The 19,686-nt window shown below is 39.8% G+C and overlaps 1 protein-coding gene across 4 annotated transcripts; it reads left to right on the top strand.

The window, feature by feature from the left end:
* Positions 1 to 95: 95 nt before the first annotated feature.
* Positions 96 to 19,042, top strand: LOC145344261 (G/T mismatch-specific thymine DNA glycosylase-like). Of its 4 annotated transcripts, none has more exons than XM_080191309.1 (10): positions 96 to 207; positions 330 to 448; positions 6,714 to 6,943; positions 9,587 to 9,656; positions 9,795 to 9,930; positions 10,014 to 10,096; positions 10,524 to 10,618; positions 11,538 to 11,709; positions 14,623 to 14,751; positions 16,369 to 19,042. In XM_080191309.1, the coding sequence occupies exons 1-10, from the start codon at positions 149 to 151 to the stop codon at positions 16,509 to 16,511; spliced, it is 1,236 nt and encodes a 411-aa protein (XP_080047435.1). In that variant the 5' UTR covers positions 96 to 148; the 3' UTR covers positions 16,512 to 19,042. The 4 variants fall into 4 exon arrangements, with proteins under 4 accessions (XP_080047435.1, XP_080047436.1, XP_080047434.1 ...); XM_080191310.1 differs by having other exon boundaries at positions 6,711 to 6,943; positions 16,372 to 19,042; XM_080191308.1 differs by having other exon boundaries at positions 6,711 to 6,943.
* The last annotated feature ends 644 nt before the right edge of the window (positions 19,043 to 19,686 follow it).

Genomic DNA, 19,686 nt, shown 5'->3' with positions numbered 1-19,686 from the left:
TTGATCTCTCTCACTCTGGGTTTTGTTTCCCACCCCCCTTCTCCAGCAGTGCTTGGTGAAGTCTGACCCGCGTGCGCCCCCTGCGGCAGGGGGCGGGCGGCCCCTTTTGTTTGGCGGGGCTGCCCGGCTTTTCCCCTCATAGGCGGCTATGGCGGCGCAGCGGCAGATGGTAGGCCCGGGGCTGCCTTCCGAATACTTCCACAACTGGTGAGCGAGCTGGATCGGGCCGAGCCGGCGCCGCGGTGTTCCCCCCCCCCTTCCCTCCCCTCAATCTTTCTCTCCGATCCCTGACTAACCTTCTCTAACCCCCCCTTTGTGTTAACCTTCAGGTCCAACAACTCCGGCCCGCCACCTCTCCAGCCGGCCCAGGTTCAGGCCCAGCCACCGGTAGGAGACCATCCCGTCAACGCGGAGGAGGCCGTAGCCTCGCCGCCAGAGGCCGGTCAGGGTAAGAGAGGAGTCTCCAGGCCTGACCAGAAACGTTTATAATCGTGACACACATCACAACAATAAACTCCGCCTGGAACGTGATTTTTAAATAAAGCGTTAAATCATCGCTCTTTCTGCCACTTGTTGGCTGCCCTCGGTGTTGGGATGGGGGAAAGTAACCTGGTTCCGATAACAACAAGTAACTGGAGCTCTTCTGCTCAGATTGACACCTTTTGGTACCTAATGACACGTCCCAAGGCCCTTCGCACAAGATAATAATTATTCTCAGCCGCGTAGGGAGACTTTAAGTGAGCTGAGCAAAAACTTGGGCAACGAGTTAGATCTTAAAGGAGGAAAGCGAGAGAGCAACGGAAGGCAGGGCTGTTAATAAAGGTTGGGGGGGGGGTAAATTGGGGATGTTCAAGAGGCCAGAAATTGTAGGAGTGAATCATAGAATCCCTGCAGCGCAGAAGGAGGTCATTCAGTCCATCGAGTCTGCACCCATGACAGTCCCACCCAGATCCTATTCCCATACATTTACTCTAGCTCATTCCCCCACCGACACCAAGGGGCAATTTAGTATGGCTAATCCACCTAATCTGCAAATCTTTGTAGTGGAGATATTTTATAGCATTATAAGCCATGGAGGGGTGAGATTTGTTTTTAAAATGGAGTGTTACTTGTAAGTAGGCTTACATTAACATTGCAGTGTATTTATTGTGGAAAATCCCCTGGTTGCCACTCTCTGGCACCTGTTCAAGAATTTACCATGGCCAGTCCACCTAACCAGCACGTCTTTCACATTGCAGGAGGGAACCGACGCAGATGGGGAGAACATGCAGACTCCACACAGGCAGTGACCCACACCGGGAATTGAATCTGGGTCCCTGGAGCTGTGAGGCAGCAGCATTAACCACTGTGCTGCCGATGGTAGATCGGCAACGTAAGTGGTTTTGATTGAGTGGGCAGGGAAGTGGCATGTGGAATTCAATCTGGAAATGTGTGAGTTAATGCATTTGAGGCAGGCAAGCAAATATTCAAAATAAACAGGAAGATTTTGAGATAAAGGCAGAATTCTGTGGATGCTAGAATCTGAAACAGAAAATGCTCAATTCTCAGCAGGTCTAACAGCATCTGTGGAGAGAGAATAAAGTCTGGATGACCCTTCATCTGCTGATATTCGGAAGGGTTGAAGGAGTGAGCCACCTTGGAGTGCATGTCCACAGGCCCTTAAAAATGACAAGATAGGTGGACAGGGCAGTCAAGAAAGTGTATAGAATGTTTTCCTTTATTGGGCAAGTTATTGAAAAGCAGGGATGTAACAGTGGAATTGTAAAGAACTCTGGGTAGGCCACAGCTGATGTTTTGTGCACAGTTCTGGTCACCATATTACAGTACAGACGTAATTGCTGTGGGTAGAATATGGAGGAGCTTTGATAGATTGTTGCCAGGTCCTGAAAATTGCAGCTATAATGAGAATTGGGATAAGCTAAGGTTGTTTACCTTGGAACTGAGGAGGCTAAGGGAGGACCTAATGGAGGTGTACAAAATTATGAGAAGCCTAGGCGGGAAAAACTTGTCTACCCCAGCTGAGGGGTCAGTTACCAGGGGACATAGATTTAAGATGATTGGTAGAAGGATTAGAGGAGACAGGAAGTAAAACTTTTTAACCCAGAGGGTGATGGGTATCTGAATTCACTGCCTAAATTGGTGGTTGAGGCTAGAAATCTCAATTAATTTATAAGGTGCCCAGATCTGGATGTGAAGTGCTATAACCTGCAAGGCTATGGATGAGGTGCAGAACATGGGATTAAAATGAGCAGTTAGTTTCCTCTTTTTGAATGGTGCAGACATGATGGACTGAATGTCTTATTCCTGCACTGTAACCTTTTATTGGTCCTAGGTCAGTGAACACAGAGGTAATGGGTAAATAGGACTTGTTTTTATCACAAGCAGAATTTTGGATGATCTCAAGCTTGTGTCAGGCAGAAAGTGGGAAGTTGGCCAGGAGTTTGTCGGTGTAGTCAATTCTAGAGATAAGGCTCAAAAACGGGTTTTGGCATCAGGTGAACTGAGATGAATAGTTGACATTACAAAAGTGGAAACAAGGTCTTTGTGATGGGGCTCAGACATGACATCAAGGTTACAAACCATCTAACCTGATAGATGCCTAGAAGAATGGCATTAGTGGCTAATGTTTGTGGTACAGACTGATGACAATGGCTTTGGTCTTCCTGGTATTTAATTAGAAGGAATTCCAGCTCATCCAATGCGAAGACCAGAAGATGTAGGAGCCGGAGTAGGCCATTCAGCCTGCTGACTCTGCTTCACCATTCAATGAGATTATGAATGATCTGATGTGATAATCCTGAAATCCACTTTCCTGCCTTGTCCCCGTAACCCTCGATTCCCTTACTGATTAAAGTCTTGTCTATGCTAAATGTTGGACAGGCAGTTTGATATTTGAGAGATGGTGGACGAGTGATGAGAGGTGGTGGTATGGTAAAGCTGTCTAGTCAGTATATATATGGCAAGTGGCGCTGTGATTTTGCATGATGTCATTGAGGGGCAGCATGTAAATGAGATATAGGATGGAGTCCAGGATAGATTCTTGGGAACACCGTAGATAATGGTACAATAGCAGGAAGAAAAGTCATTGAAGATGATGCCGTGGCGAAGACTAGATAGATGTGATTAAAAACCGAGCATACGTAGTCTCAGCTAACTCACTGTTCTGGATGAGGACGATTTAGTCAGCCTTCAAAAGGCTGCAAGCATGTTGAGAGGACAACGAGGATAGTTCACTATTGTCAAAGTCACTCAGGATGTTGTAGGAGATATGGGCAGGCAATATCAGATTCAGTGACCTGGGGGAGAGGAGGGGTGTTGGAGATGGAGTGTCTGCAGGGCTGGAGGAGTCAGGGTTGGTTTTCTGTTGAGGTGGGGTAATGACAGCAATTTTGAAGGATGGGGGACGGTACCTAAGGAGAGAGAACTCAGAAAATGTTCAGCTAAAATGAGAGTTGGGAGGGAAATTGGCTCACTGGCAGTTTCATGAGAATAGGTTCAAGAGGGCAAAACTGGGTCTCATGAATGAGATGAGCTCAGAGGGCATGAGGGAAGAAACAAGATAGGTTTGAGGTTGGGCAAGGGGAGCATAGAAAATAGAAATAGGAGGAGGCCATTCGACCCTTCATGCCTGCTCTGCCATTCATTGTGATCTTGGCTGATCATCCAACTCAATAGCCTAACATGCCTTTCCGCCACCACTGCCTCCATTCCCCCCTCCCCCACCTCAAGTGCTACATCTAATTACTGCTTGAAGACATTCAATATTTTGGCCTCAACTACTTTCTGTGGTAGCAAATTCCATAGCCTGACCACTCTCTTGGTGAAGAAATTTCTCCTCCTCTCTATCTTTCTACCCCATATTCTCAGATTGTGACCCTTGGTTCTGGATGCCTTCAGCATTGGGAATGGCCTAGGTGCATTGCTCACACTCTGAAAGTAATTTAAGTTGTGAGATGTCACTTAATTCAGCTTTGTGTACTTTGTTAATTTTATTAACTTCCTTGTAGTCAATTCAATGTCTGCTTTCAGTGCATGTATTTGCACATGTAAATACTGCTTGTTTAGGGCTGACCATAAGATTTCAGGGTGTGAGCTGCAAAACAAACAGAATCAACAGCATTAGATTTCTTAATTTTTGGCATTTTATTATGTCCCTAACAATTACTAACATTGCTTCATATTTTGACATGTTTTAAATGTTAAAATTGCAGTTTATGCAACTATAATAAATATTAAATCCATCTTGTAGGGCAGAGGGAAAGTTATAATACAATAACAAGTAATTTTTGGGAGGGTGTAACAATATTCTGTAAGATAGAAAATGTATATTACTAATGTGTCAGTTCTCTATCTTGTCAACCTCTATTAATAATTTCCTCTTATATCAAATATCTAATAACGTGCTCCCCAAACGTTGCCATTGTGTTTAGCCTGCATCACTGTAGAGATCAGAAATTACTGAATTCAATTAATTCCTTTCCTTATCCCTCCCCCTCCATTTGTGACCTCTGTTTACTTCTATCGCACGAATTGCAGAACAATACGTGTTAACTCCTGGGTTTTTCAGAGGAATAATTCACCTCTGGAGAGTTAATTCTCTTCCCTGATGCTGTGCACACAATTTTGAAGTGATAACAGTGTATCTTCATGCAATTTTTTTTTTGCATGGTGTTTCACAGACATAGACTTACAGATTGCATTTTTAATCCTGCTATTAGCAGCAATTCTGACTCTGGAACTAATATGGACAAAACACCTCCTTACAATATGAAAATTTGCCTCAAGATTTTCTTTCTACTAGGTTTAATCCTAAATAGATTGTTTACTGGTTCCACCATTTTGTTCCTGCTCTGAATGGGCAGAGGGTTATCAACCAGCCTCATAAACTGTTAATGTAATTTATGTCTCTCTGACATATAATGGACTTTGTTTTAAGAAGACTTGTGGCCAAAAACTTCAAAATTACAATTGATTTTCATTTTGTAAATAAATCTTTTTATCAAAACGTATCTTCATTGCCAAAATGTGATGTCTATTTACATGCTTTTAAAAGTATATAACTTTGCTGAAGTATCATTCAAGGTCTGTGTCTGCTTATGAGACTGATCGAAGTTGCTGACTTAAGTGAGCTATGGATGAAATCTTCATTGATGCAGTGGTGATTGATCATCAAGTCATAAGAAATAGGAGTAGGTCATTTGGCTCATCAAACCTGCTCAGTCTTTCGGTAGAATCATAGAATCCCTATGGTGCAAATGAAGGCCATTCAGCCCATTAAGTCTGCACCGACTCTCCAAAACAGCATCTTAGCAATGCTAACCACTGTGCTACTGTGCCATCCATGATTGTGATACATATGAATGTGGCTTTAATTCTGCCTTTGACTTCCTTGTAGATCAAAAATTGTCTAACTCAATCTTGAATATATTCACAGAACCAATCTCCACTATTGTTTGGTAGAAAATTCCAAAGTTTAATGACCCTCTGACAGAAGTTTCTCCCCATCCCTCTTAAATGGAAGACCCCTTATTTTATAACTTTTGCCCTTGGACCTTGATTTCATCCATGGGGAAATGTCCTCTGTGCTTAGCCTGTCAAGTCTTCTCAGAATCTTGTGTTTCAATAAGATTGCATCTCATTCTTCGAAACACCAATGAGTAAATGCCCAACCTGTTCAATCTTTCTTGAGAGAACCCCTTCATCCCAGTAATCAACCTAGTGAACGTTCTCTGAACTGCTTCCAATTATATTGCTTGACAGAGCAAAATTGTACGCAGTACTCGAGGTGTGGTCTCACCGATACCCTGTACAATTGTAGCAAGACCTCCTACTTTATACTCCATCATCCTTGGAATAAAGATCAATATTTTATTTGCCTTCCTAACTATTTGCAGTGCCTGCAGGCTGACTTTCTGTGATTTCTGTACATGGACACCAACGTTCTTCAATGGTACTCTGCAATTTCTCTCCATTTAAATAAAACTCTCCTTTTCAATTTGTCCTATCAAAGTGGGCAACCTGATATTTTCACACACAAAACTCCAAATTTTTGCCCACTCACTTAACCTACATTTATATCTTCTGAGAATTTCTTTCATCCCAATGACTTGCTTTCCCTACTTGTGTTTGTATTATCAGCAGATATGGCTACGACACCGTTGTCCCTTCATTAACATAAGTTGTAAATAGTTGAGACTCCAGCTCTGATCCCTCTGTCACTCCATTTGTTACAATTTGCCAACTTGAAAATGATCCATTTTTCCTGACTTTCTGTTTCCCGTTAATTAGCCAATATTCTATCCATGTTACTATATTGTCCCCAACATCATGAGGTCTTACCTTGTGCAGTAACTTTTTATATGGAATCTTACCAAATGCCATTTGGAAATATACATATACGTCTTTAGCTGGTTCCCCTTTATTCTCCCTGTTTGTCACATCTCCAAAGTACATTGGTCAAACACAATTTCCCTTTTACAAACCATATTGACTCTGTATTATGATTTTCTAAGTGTCCCTGCTTTACTCCCTTTTACCAATGGCAGTTAGGATAATTGGCCTGTAATTTCCTGCTTTCTGTCTCTTTTGAATAAAGGTGTTAGTTTTATGGTTTTCAAATTCATTGGGACATTTCCAGAATCTAGGGAACTTTAAACTGCACACAAAAACTACAAGTTGTTTCAAGATTTGGTGTTACTGTGTTCTTTCAGCAGCTCCAAAACGTAAAAGAGGAAGACCTCCAGGGTCGCAGAAAAATAAGTCTGAGGGAGCAAGCACGAAACGAGGCAAAACAGAAGGGAAATCAGGGGGGAAGCAAGAAAAAATCACCAATGCTTTTAAAGTTACGAAAAGAAAAATTGATCGATTCAATGGAACAACTGAAGCTGAGCTTTTAACAAAAACCTTACCGGATATATTGACCTATGGTTTAGACATTGTGATTGTGAGTTAATGTTTCCCTTAATTTTTATGAGTTTCATTTAGTCCAATTGCAATCAGCAGAAGATTATTAAATATTATGGCTAAGTCTCCAAAGAAAAAGGTTCAAGATTTTTAGTGTGAAAGCAACATGATTAGAAACCAAAATCTGTCGGGTATTTGAATGTGAACCGTGCAGAGATATGTGTTCTTGTGTGCTTCAGCAAGGTAGTTGAGCTTCAGATGGCTTTTATTATCTCCTTTTCATGAGATTAAATATAAGCCAGTGCTATTCTGCAGTTACCCATGTAATCAAGTGACTTAATAGAGCATTCCATTTTTGAGAGTCTGTAGCCTGAGAGTGATCAAATTGTGAGATGGCCTTAAAACAATGGCTACCAAAAGCAAAGAGTAGCACAAGTCTTTGAATGTGATAGGACTAGTGGAAAAAAACTGTTAAAGGGCATTTGGGGTTTGTGGTTTTATATAGAGGCATTGACAAAATCATGGAAGTTGTACTAATTCTTTATAAAACATAGTTTAGTTCAAGATGGAGTATTGTGGCTAATGTTGGGTGCTGTTCTTTAGAAGGTATGTTAAGGCCTTAGAGTGCAGAGATTTACTGAATTGCACTAAGTATCAACGAAACTATGTGGAGAAACTGGTAGTAGTCTCCTTTAATGCAGAGAAGGTTAAGGGGAGATTTGATAGAGATGTTGAAAGCCATGTGAAATGTTGAGAACATAGGTAAAGGGAAACTGTTTCCAGTAGCAGATGGTTTGATAACCAGAGAACACGGATTTAAGACAATTGACAGAAAACCAGAGATGATTTGAAAAAACTTTTTTTTTACTTTTTGAAACCTAAAACACACTGCCTGAAAGGTTGGTGGATGCAGAATCAGTGGTAACGTTCAAAGAATGGTTAGATAAATACCTGAAAATAAATGATTTGTTGGGCAATGTGGAAAGAAACAAATTGGATAGCCCTTTCAAAAAGATTGCATTGGCACAATGGACTGAACGTGCTTCTTCTGTACAGTATAATACTATGAAATATCTGAAGACCATCACTTTTCTGAATATTATAATGGGAAAAGTATGCTTTTCTTATTTGCAATCTGAATTACAATTCTAAGCTGACAAAAGTGCTAATTTAATATAGGGAGCCAATCTGTTAACAAGGCATATTGTATTGCCTAGTGTGGTTGAAAGGTGGGATTAGTTTGGTTGCTATTGCAGGGTGAATAACTGTTAGTGTGGGAAAAATAGCTAATGTTTTTACTTGGCTATATTTACCTGACATTTTAGGACTTGTTGCTGCAGATTCCTTGATTGCCACTTAGAGGTGCTGGTGATCTTTTGAAAATCCATGTTCAGTGTGTGTTTTTTGAATCCTAAAGTCTAATCAAATTGTTAATGAAATATATTTCCTGTTGACTAAAATATCTAAGATGATTTAGGAAACCGTGCTATCTAAACAGTAGTTCTTCTGTTGAAGCTACTCGCTAAGATTCATTCCTCTTGCTGTGAAATAGCAAGACAGACACAGCTTAATATGTTTAATAGCACAGCTGTCTCACAGCACCAGGGATCTGGGTTCAATTCCAGCTTTAGGTGACTGTGTGGAGTTTGCACGTTCTCCCTATGTCTGTTTTTTCCCAGAATCCAAGAATATGCAGGTTAGTTATTGACCATGCTAAATTGTCTCTTAGTATCAGGGGGTTAGCAGAGAAAACATGCGGAGTTAAGGGGATAGGGCCTGGGTGGGATTGTTGTTGTCAGTGCAAGCTCACTGGGCTGAATGGTGTCTTGCACTGTAATGATTCTATGATTCTATTCATAGAATCATAGAGTTCTACAACACAAAAAGAGGCCTTTTGGCCTATCTTGTCTGCACTAGCCATCAAGCACCTATCTGTTCTAATCCCATTTTCCATCACTTGATCTGTAGCCTTATACAATAAAGAAATGAGGTTTATCTCTGCAGGTTTCTGATCTAAATTTCCCAAATGGAGAGGGAAAGCTTTATTGCTTAGCAGTAAATATTCTTGGAACAAGATTATTTCCTATATTGTGCTACTGAATCCAAACTATTCTGCTCTGTCCGTGCATAAAATAAAGCTATTTTAAAGTGGAGATTTCAGCCAAATCTCGGCACTTATATTCTGCCATCAGAGAAAGAGTATTCCTGACATTTTTGTTAGTGTCTTGAATAATATATCACATCTGGAAAGTTATTCAAGTCTTTTAGGCCAAAATTCCATAGAAAGTCTTTGAATATGGTTGCATTTTTCATTAAACGAAGTAATGTGTTCCCTGTGCACGATATATTGCAAAATAGAAACGTATGCTTGGTTTCCTGCTTCCCACTGCTGGAAATACTTAGTGAGGGCAGAATTGGACTCAATAGTGATGCTGTTCTCCTGGTGAAGTATATTGCAAATACTCTGTATCAAGGCTGACCTTTTGAGTTATTGGACATTTCTGCAGGGATGCCTACACCACTGTAACTGCAATATCTTTGAGTGTGTTTCAGAGAAGATGCCCGTCATCAAATTCAGCAGGAAGGCACAATTACTAAATGTTTTGGCTTGATGTATATTTTTTCATAGCTAACTGGTTGTAATTTCCTCTCCAGTCTAAATTGAATCTGCTATTTGTTTTAGATTGGAATTAACCCAGGGTTGATGGCAGCATACAAAGGACATCATTACCCGGGACCAGGAAATCATTTTTGTAAGTCTTGTATGTAGAGAAATTCAATTGGATGTTCTTAAATCTTATAGATCTTTTGAAGTTTGTTCAGGTACGTATTTTCAGTGTCTCATTCTTGTTGTATATTTAAACTTTTACACGTGCTTCTTTCCTCTTTAGGGAAATGCTTGTTTTTGTCTGGTCTTATTGATAAGCCTTTAAATCATATGGATGATGCTTCTTTACCAGAGAAGTATGGAATAGGTTTCACAAACATGGTGGAGAGAACTACTCCGGGAAGCAAGGACCTCAAAAGGTGATTCATGAATGTAAATTAAAATTCCAATTTTTGGTTTTGTTTAGAAAGAAAATGTAATTTTAAAATTCTTTGCATTTCAGTAAAGAGATTCGCGAAGGAGGCAAAATACTTCTGCAAAAACTGCAGAAATTTAAGCCACGGATTGCTGTTTTTAATGGAAAATGTGAGTAGAAATATGGAAAATCTAAAATCAAACTTTTCACCATCTTAATGTGAAATGATTTTTTTGTTGCCGCAAATTGGGGTATTAGTGCTGGGAAATAATACCCAGTATTCATATCAAACATTGCCAGATTATGTGTAACAAATTAGAGTAAAGCTTCCTCCATCTCAATCCAAGAGAACACTACGTCATTTCATCCCATCAGTCTGGACATAATTTAAGACAAGATCTCTGAGGGCAAAAACCTCTCTGCTACCCAGATCCCCCCAAAAGTATGAATTTGCACTTGGAGTACTGTGTTTAATTTTGGTCTCCGCACCACAATAACCAATAGGAAGGAGATTGCATGGGAAAATGATTGATGCTTTCAGAGCTGATTAGGGGAATCTGCCCTTTTGAATTTGATTTTGCTTAACTTTTGTTGCAGGCATCTATGAGATTTTTAGCAAAGAAGTATTTGGCATTAAGGTCAAGAAATTGGAGTTTGGGCAGCAGCCACACAAGATCCCTGAAGGAGAAACCGTAAGCACTGGATTTACTTATTTACACACACTCAGCTCCTGTTGGAAAGCTGTTCATCGGTCTTCTCAAAAATCTAGTGTTCTCTGATGACTCCAATCTGTTGGTTTTGAACCATCCTTTGTAATCTTTATTAGCTTAGGGAGAAATGCTTCTAAAAGTTAGCATTTGTTTCACTAATAATTCATCTAGATTCACATTTCAATACATGACCAATCTTCCTCGTTCAAAGAATTTATTCCCTTCATTGAAACTTGAGTTTACCTGAAATTGGTCTTAAGTTTGAAGAAAAGGTTCCCGAGTATTTCACAACCCAGTGATCTGTTTTGAGATCACATTTCTGCCTTTGGATGGAGCAGTTTCCAATATGGTGACCCATAAACCTATTCAAGCTGGTAGAGGGTTAATATTAAATCTTGATTCAATTCTCTTCTGGAATTCCAGATTGTTTGTTTGGCCTCAATCCCAAAACTTTGCTCTTCAATTCCTTTTGCCCTCAACTTGCCAACTACCCCGCCCCCCGCAAACAAAACCTTTTAACATCTGCTTGCTCAGTTCTATCCTCCACCCTAGGAGTTTTTCACAATAAGTTCGTTGCCTGTTAATGTAAGCCTACTTGTGACACTGCTAAATAAACTTAAATTTAGTCACTATGAAACACAAGCTTGGCATTCTTCTCACATTTGACCTAATTTTTGCCAACTCTTCCAATTGCCTTAAGATCTGTACTCTCTGGGTTTCATTTGCCTTGAGTTGTTCATCCTACATTTTTGTATCTTAATCTCATCTGTCCTTGCCATTGCTGTTAGTGCCACTTTCAAACATGGTATTTGCAGCAACCCTGCCTCATTTCTTTTTCACTTACTTCCTCTGGTGAGATTTCCTGTAAAGCTAAATACATAATTATGTCTTTATTTTCAAGGTGGTTTATGTCATGCCTTCTTCCAGTGCAAGATGTGCACAGTTTCCTCGAGCCCAGGACAAGGTACATTATTACATCAAGCTAAAGGAATTGCGAAATCATTTGAAGGGCATAAGAACTGCTACAGAAGTCACTGAAGTAGAATACTCATTTGACTTGCAAAAAGCTCAAGGTAAATACCCTGCAGCTACAATTCAAGCGTCTCCCTTTTTTTAAGGCTTAGTCTTAAATATTCCCTTATCCACCAACTTTCTGAAATTTTGTTGCTGGGAGTAACTTGCTTGGATTGATAGTATTTCCATAATTGCTGTGCAATCTAATATTTATTTACAGCTGAATAGAAATGTGAAGCACAAAACTTAGTACAGTTGATTTGTGCATTATGTAACAATAAATAAACTGCTGTAATGTCATTTGTAAGGACTTTGGGAAAATAACTCAGCTTCGAGAGTTGAAAGAGCTGCAGAGGGAGGATTTCTCGCCTCCCCATGGTGTGTATCTCATGGTGAGAGGCAGCATGCCATTTACTGGCAGACGGATGCCAACAGGATTTTTTCACTGAGGGTGGTGAATCTTTGGAAGTATCTGCCACACAGGGCTGTGGAAGCTCAATCATTGAGCATGTTCAAGACAGAAGTCAGTAGGTTTCTGGAAGCCAATGACATCAAAGGATCTAGGGACGGTGTAGGAAAGTGACTTTGATCAGTTGTGATCAAATTGAATGATGGAGCAGGATTGATGGGCTGAATGGCCGACTCATTGCTCCAAATAAGTCAACTATTTTAGATAACTGGAAACCTTGTTTGCATTGATGTAACCATTAGTTATTCAAATCCATGAACTGAGTTAATGGGCTGGACCTTGGGAGCAGTTGGATTGTCACTCCACTGGTTTTTTTTATATACTTTAATATGGAGCTTTGCATTTTGGGCCCAGAATTTAAGAAGAAATAGGAGCAGGAGTAGGCCATCTAGCCCTTCGAGCCTGCCCCGCCATTCAATAAGATCATGGCTGATCTGAAATGGCTCAGTTCCACTTTCCCGCTTTGTCCCCATAACCCTTAATTCCCTTGTCTGTCAAAAACCTATCTATCCGTGACTTAAATATATTTAGCGAGGTAGCCTCCACCACTTCAACGGGCAGAGAATTCCAGAGATTCACCACCCTTTGAGTGAAGAAGTTCCTCCTCAACTCCGTTCTAAACTGCCCCCCCCCCCCCCCCTGCCTATCTTGAGGCTTGTGCCCTCTAGTCCTGCTGTCCTTTCTGAGCAGGAAGAATCTCTCCACCTCTACCCTATCCATCCCTTTCATTATCTTATACGTCTCTATAAGATCCCCCCTCATCCTTCTAAACTCCAACGAGTACAGACCCAGTCTGTTTAATCTCTCTTCGTAGTCTAACCCCCTCATCTCCGGTGTCAGCCTAGTGAACCTCCTCTGCACTCCCTCCAAGGCCAAAATATCCTTGCGCAAGTGCAGCGACCAAAACTGCACACGACTCCAGCTGCGGCCTCACCAGTGCCCTGTACAGTTGCAGCGAGACCTCCCTGCTTTTATATTCTATCCCCCTCGCTATAAAGGCCAGCATCCCATACACCTTCTTGATCACCTGCTGCATCTGCAGACTGGGTTTTTGCGACTCATGCACAAGGACCCCCAGGTCCCTCTGCACCGTAGCATGCTGCAGCTTTTTGCCCTTTAAATAGTAATCCCTTCTACTATTATTTCTGTCAAAGTGGATAACCTCACACTTGCTGACATTGTACTCCATCTGCCAGGTCCTCGCCCACTCACTCAGCCTATCCAGATCCCTCTGCAGACTTTCCACACCCTCTGCACAATTTGTTTTTCCACTCATCTTTGTGTCATCAGCAAATTTCATCACCCTACACTCAGCCCCCTCCTCCAGATCATCTATATAAATGGTAAATAGCTGAGGCCCCAGCACCGATCCCTGTGGCACTCCACTAGTCACCGATTTAAACTGGGCTTCTTGAGAAATGCAGAACATGCCTGTTCCTAGGAGTTCTCTTTCAGTATACAAGATCGTTAGGGAAAGTTGTATTCCAGTAGAGAGTTTAAACCACTTGAGAAGCTGTGGAGAGAAGGTAAGTGAGTGAGGGGGTAGGGTCACAGGTGAAAGGGTAGGTTGGCTGGTGATGGGGAGTAGGGTGAGGAGTTAGATTGGTGATCGGGAGGGTAGATGAAGCGGGGTGATGAAGTGTGAGCGGTCCAGTGGAGAATCAGGATGTCTGTTGAACCTGGGAGTTTGAACTGGGTTTTAATCCTTCTAACTTTTCCTGGGTGGCTATTCTGTTAAGCGAGTCGGAACTGTCCAAAGTCTCTAGTTTTAACTTAGAATTTCAGAGGGTTCCAGACACAGTGGAATAGTCCATTAACAGTCCACACTTTCTGGGGAATTCCCAGATAATCAGAACGTTGGGACTTCTGAATGGTTCGCCCAATGCATTTTTGGAAGTTGTTCTGGGATACATCGTCTGAGGGTTGGAAGCTCTATATTTAGAGACCTTTAGCTGCTATTGAACTATCATAAGCTCAAAACTATACTACAAAAAAATCCCAATTCTACTCACTTTTTCCCTTCAGTACCCAAAGGGCCTTAGTTAGGTAAAGCTGATTCTGATATTTTCGTAGCTGAAATAAATCTATACAAGTGGTTATTTCATTGGTGGATAGGAAGACCTGCTGTCAGACAAAAATATTAATCAATGACGCAACAAGGAAGAGCACATCCAGTTAAAATACAATGCCATGAGGGTTAAAGTTAAATTACTATAACTTTTATTTGCTGTATACATTTTAGCTTTATACCCAGTTTATGTAGAAATGAATGTTAATACCCAATTAGTATCAGTGTTCACTATAGTATTGGAATGTTGGATTCCAGTTAATCTGACACAGGTGGAATCCGAGGCTTTATTGTCACAATTGATGAGTTCTTGATTTATCCACAATTTGTCATAGTACAATTAAAGCACTTCTGAATTCATAGTCTGTTTTTGTGATTGGTTTAAATAAAAATCATTTTTTAACGAGCTTAATAATGTTCTGATTCTCCCTCTAGCGGAAGCAAAGAAAATGGCAATTAAAGAGGAGAAATATGACCCTGGTTACGAAGCTGCTTATGGTGGCTCATATATAGAAAAATCTGATGAAAGCAATGGGCACTGCCATTTTGCTACAACTGAACCAGGTAAATGTACAATTGATTTCCACTGTGAGCTAATGGCTTGGGATTTTACAGCTTTTGTTGATGTGATCTTTTTACTAAGTGCCAAACGGTCTAGTGAGCTGCAGGAAGCTATCATATCTGGATTTTTATCAGTCATATAACTCTTTCGATATTAATCCAAATGCTGTTAATTTGTAACTAATATAATTCAAGAGTCAATGGAGGATGTGTGCTACCTTCTTCATAGCATCACAATTATTTGCACTTCTTTTAATTAAATAATTATCCTTGAAGAAAGGATACAATCTTCGTTGTGATTCTTAAACCACACTGTGTATACAAACTATGATTCTGGCAGATCTCTGTATAAATAACCATATAGCTCCTTCTCTGGAATCCATATTGTTGATTCATTCAATCAACAATAGTTGAAGGGTGTGAGTAAGACCCGAATGGCCTACCCCGCTCCTATTTTCTGTGGTTGAAAGGAGTAATCCCTGTGAAGTACCAGTTATTTGGAGATTGAAATTGGAAATTACCAGTTGTCCTTTTGAAAACTCCGCTATTACTACATGTAAGCTGCTACTGTTGGACTAACCTATGTTTTGGAAGTGTTCTAGCCTACTTAGTTTTTTTTTAAATGAGTTGGTTTACAGCTGCATGCAACAACTTGTAATATTTGGGGATAGTAGGGGACAGAATTCAGTGACCCCAATATAAACAATGTACAAAGGATTACATTGCACCATTAAATGTATTATGCAATATAATGATCTGAAGTTGGATGTGGCATATATTTCACACTATAGTCTGCTTTGTTTAAAATGTCAGGCAAGTTTTCCTTAGATGGAAGTGCAGTGACTAGAGATTGTTGACCAACAAGCAATTTCAGCTTGTCAATAAAAGTAGAACCAGAGAATGCATCCTGTATTTGAAGGAGGGTTGAATTCAAAACAAGTCTGCAAAAATTATATGTTAGTGAGTGAGCAGTCTGCAGAGCAGATCCTTGGTGAGAGTGGCTGATTTAATTCAGAGTAGCAGGATTTTTTTTGGCAAATAATATTTGAGTTACAGTATATGAATAATTTGAGACATAATGTGGTAAGTACAGAATGTTTGTGGTTGGGGGGGGGGGGTTGCGTTGGGAATGTGATTTTCAACCCATGGCTCCCAAAATCTCCTCCACAGGGATTTTCCTTGTGTCATTTCTGTATTGTAGACTAATTAATAAGTTGCTGACTAATCGTAGTAATTAATCTCTATCACTGTTGTACTCTGGAGAATAGCAGAAGTCATGTTAAAGGGCCCATGGTTTCATTTCATTGAGCGATTCCTATGATAATCTTATGTTGTAAATGTAGTGCAAAACTTAATGAATTCCATAGTGACTCAAGATGGTTTCCTGGTGTTTGTCTTGAAAGAAGATAGGTTCAAAATGTTTGTACGTTGAAGTTGCAAAAGTCAGTAAAATTACAATATTAAATGCTTTCATCTTGAATTTATATTTTAAACTTCTGTTCAGCACTTTCTGATTGCAGTCACATTTATCTAAGCATAGTGTATTGATTATATTTTTGAACCATTTTCAGATTTACTTTACAAAATAGCACTGTTGCTTTGATTAAATTTGTTTTATAGCAGCAGCCACCAACTCTGAATTCAACATGGGCTCAAAGTTTTGCCAAGTTCCTGATGGTCAGTGGATGACCCAGTCGTTCGCAGATCAGATTCCTTCAATCAACAACTATTGCACACAGTCTGAAGAAGGAAATAGTACATAATAAATTGACAGGTTTGCAGAACTTCATGTTACTGCAGTTTTAATGCAGTCTTACAAGTACTGTATCTCAGTTTTTGAACTGAAGAGATTTTGAGATAATATTCCTTTTTACCCTAATGTTTTAAGTCTAGAATTGTGCGTAAACGTAATGATGTAGTAAAGGTTAGAAAGCTGAATTCTTAAACTTTTAGAATTAAACTTTGCCCAAAATGTTTATAGCTGGAAGGATAAATAGTTTTAAATGAACATTTCTGTTTTTTATTTAAGTGGACAGGTGCTCATTTGATTCCTGTAATATAGTTGGGGGTTTCTAGTGAGTACAGATTCTCTACTGCTGAAATGTTTAAATTGTAAGGCTGTTAGGTCATTCAGAAATTCTTTCTGTTACTGCTAGCAATAGATTGGGTGCAGTGTAGCCTTTATTGATCTTGGTCAAAGTAGTGGGAGTTCAGAAACAATCATCGTGTAACATTTCTAACAGAGTTGAAACAATGCTGTTTAAGGTCTTGCTTATGTGAAGCTATTTTAACATTTGCATTTTTCAGGATATGTTGAAGTTCTAATAATAGCGGTTTCAATTTCAGACCTGTTCAGCAAACGATTTTAATTTTAAATTTATTAGACCAAAGGGTGCGTTTTTTTTTAAAAATCGTATAATGAATACGGGTCCAGGTGTCCATTTGTTTATGCAAATTCAACTCTAGAGCAGAGCAGTTTCGATTCATTACTTAAAACCTGTTTTGAAATGTTGGTGAGGATAGTGATATATCGCTTCTCCATAGAAAACTAAAACTAAATTAAGGAAGATGAACTTATTTTTTCCATTGACTGTACTTTTTCACTACGTATTTATGGATAAGGGTGCTACACTGTTGTAAAAACAATAAGCATGAATAATCTTGATGTGGAGTTGCCAGTATTGGACTGGGGTAGGCACAGTAAGTAGTCTCACAACACCAGGTTAAAGTCCAACAGGTTTATTTCGTATCACGAGCTTTCAGAGCATTGCCCCATTACCTGATGAAGAGGCAATGCTCTGAAAGCTCCTGTTACCAAATAAACCTGATAGACTTTAACCTGGTGTTGTGAGACTATTTACTGTCCATAAATAATCATGTTTTACAATTGACACTTGTAAGTCTATTCTTCACTCAAAGTTGCTTTATTTAAATTCTGGTTCGTATTTTAGAAGTATGTTCCCCATTTGTATGGTTATTTTAACAATATTGCTCAGTAAAAATTACAATTCTTTTATCTTTTGCGCAAAGCAATTTTGAATTATCAGGAGTAGACCTTTTGAAAAGTTGACAATGGTGCACAAGAAAAGCCAGAGGATAGGTTCTTGGGCAAATATTTTAATTATGTTTAAAAATCTGAATAGGCAACGATACAAGCCTTCAGCGTTTGTGGTTTTAATGTTTTTGCATTAACTGTATAAGATTCAATTGAAAATTGTCTGGATATTAAATGGGGCGTTCACAATTCTGGCTCTCATGCATTCCAAAGCACTTATCCCTTCAGGCTGAATTTGTGCACTTTTCTCTTCAAGCTAAATTTGTGCAACAATTTTCTTTCAGCCTGATTCAAAATTGAATACAGAGAATTAAATTCTTTCTGTGGGCCCTTGTGCTTAAATCTGGAGAAATGTAGCTCATTCGCTCAGATTTTAACTCACACACTTGAGAATTGAGGCAGTTTATTTGGCCAATCCTTGTCAATTTAACTGGTGTTCTTTTGACTGCTAGCATGATCCTCACAGCAGACAGATCAGGGACTAATTGAAATTCAAAAGTCAGAATCTGGTTATTTAGCTCTGGTAGATACTTCTGGTGCCCAGGACTGACCTCATCAGGAGCACCAGCTGCAGAGATGTATTGGGGCAAAAGATACCATTTTAATTTTACAAGTTTCCTCATTGGCCAGGGCAACAGGAATGAGTCTCCAAAGGATACTTTGGGCTTCCTTCTGATTGCCAATCCCAATCCCCTCCTCTTAACCCTTCATTACTTGGCTAACTGACTGAGGATCATTCCAGTGGGTTGCTGGCCCTGGCTCCTGTAAGCGTGAAGTCATTGATGCTGGATTTGTGCAGAAATCTGGTCCAAAATGGCCCAAGCTTCAAGCTTGCCAGCCCCATACTTTCCCCGCTTAAAATCCAGGCTACCTGGTAAAAGTTTTTACAAATGGGACTATGTAAATGCCTTAAAGGTTCATTAAGGAAGCTATTGTAATTGACCTGCATGAGTGTTTTCAACAAAGCATTTGTAAGATTCTGTTTTTAGTAACTTAAAGCTGTTGTACAGGGTGTTTTCAGGTTACACACACACCACATTTTCTAGTACATTAAATGTGCCTGTGGGAATATATACAAGTAAATGTACTCTGACTTGAAGTGAATGGGCAGCTACTGGAAACTTTTTAAAATGTTGAAATGATACTGTTTACAACTCATACATTTGGTGCTCAATCCTCTTGCAAGAGAGGGATGGTTCTGAAAGCTGGCAAAAAAAACAATAAAAATCACCACGAATACTTTTTACTTTTTTTGTTTGTATTTTACATTGTTCCATGCTCACTTGGGTGAATCTTGAATACCTTTTGGATAAGTCTGATCTTGCAAGGTTGGTGTGTTTCTGCACGTCTCCAAGCTGAATAGGACAGTTCATATTTTCTGTGTAGGGATTGATTTTATGTGCTGGTTTTTCACACCCAGTTGAATAAAGGAACTTTGTTTTGTCACACAAATTAGATCATTTTCTATATTGTTTACTTAGGTTTTACACAGTCGGATGGCAGAAGGTAAATGACCCTCGGATAACAATTCTAATTTTCCACACAAGGCCCACATGGTTTCTTTGGAGTTTGGAAGTAATTGGGAATATCAAGCTTAATATTTTTAAAAATGGATTGCAGCCGATTAGAAGGATGTCTTATTTTCCTTGTATTGTGTGTTTGGTTGTCCTTCATTTTTGATCCGTTTAATATTTTCGCTTTCCAAACACATGACCCCAACCACCTAGCATGACATAGGGCAACAGATGCATAGAAACATCACTACATACAATTTCCCCTCCAAGCCCCACAATTCCTGAGTTGGAAATTAATGTATTGCCATTCCATCACTATCATTGGATCAAAATCCTGGAACTCCCTCCTGAACAGCATCTATGCACCTA

This window comes from Carcharhinus amblyrhynchos, chromosome 6 (genome assembly GCF_965287045.1).
Source record: "Carcharhinus amblyrhynchos chromosome 6, sCarAmb.v2.hapA, whole genome shotgun sequence".
NCBI lineage: Eukaryota > Metazoa > Chordata > Chondrichthyes > Carcharhiniformes > Carcharhinidae > Carcharhinus > Carcharhinus amblyrhynchos.
This window is presented reverse-complemented; position numbering and strand designations above follow the sequence as displayed.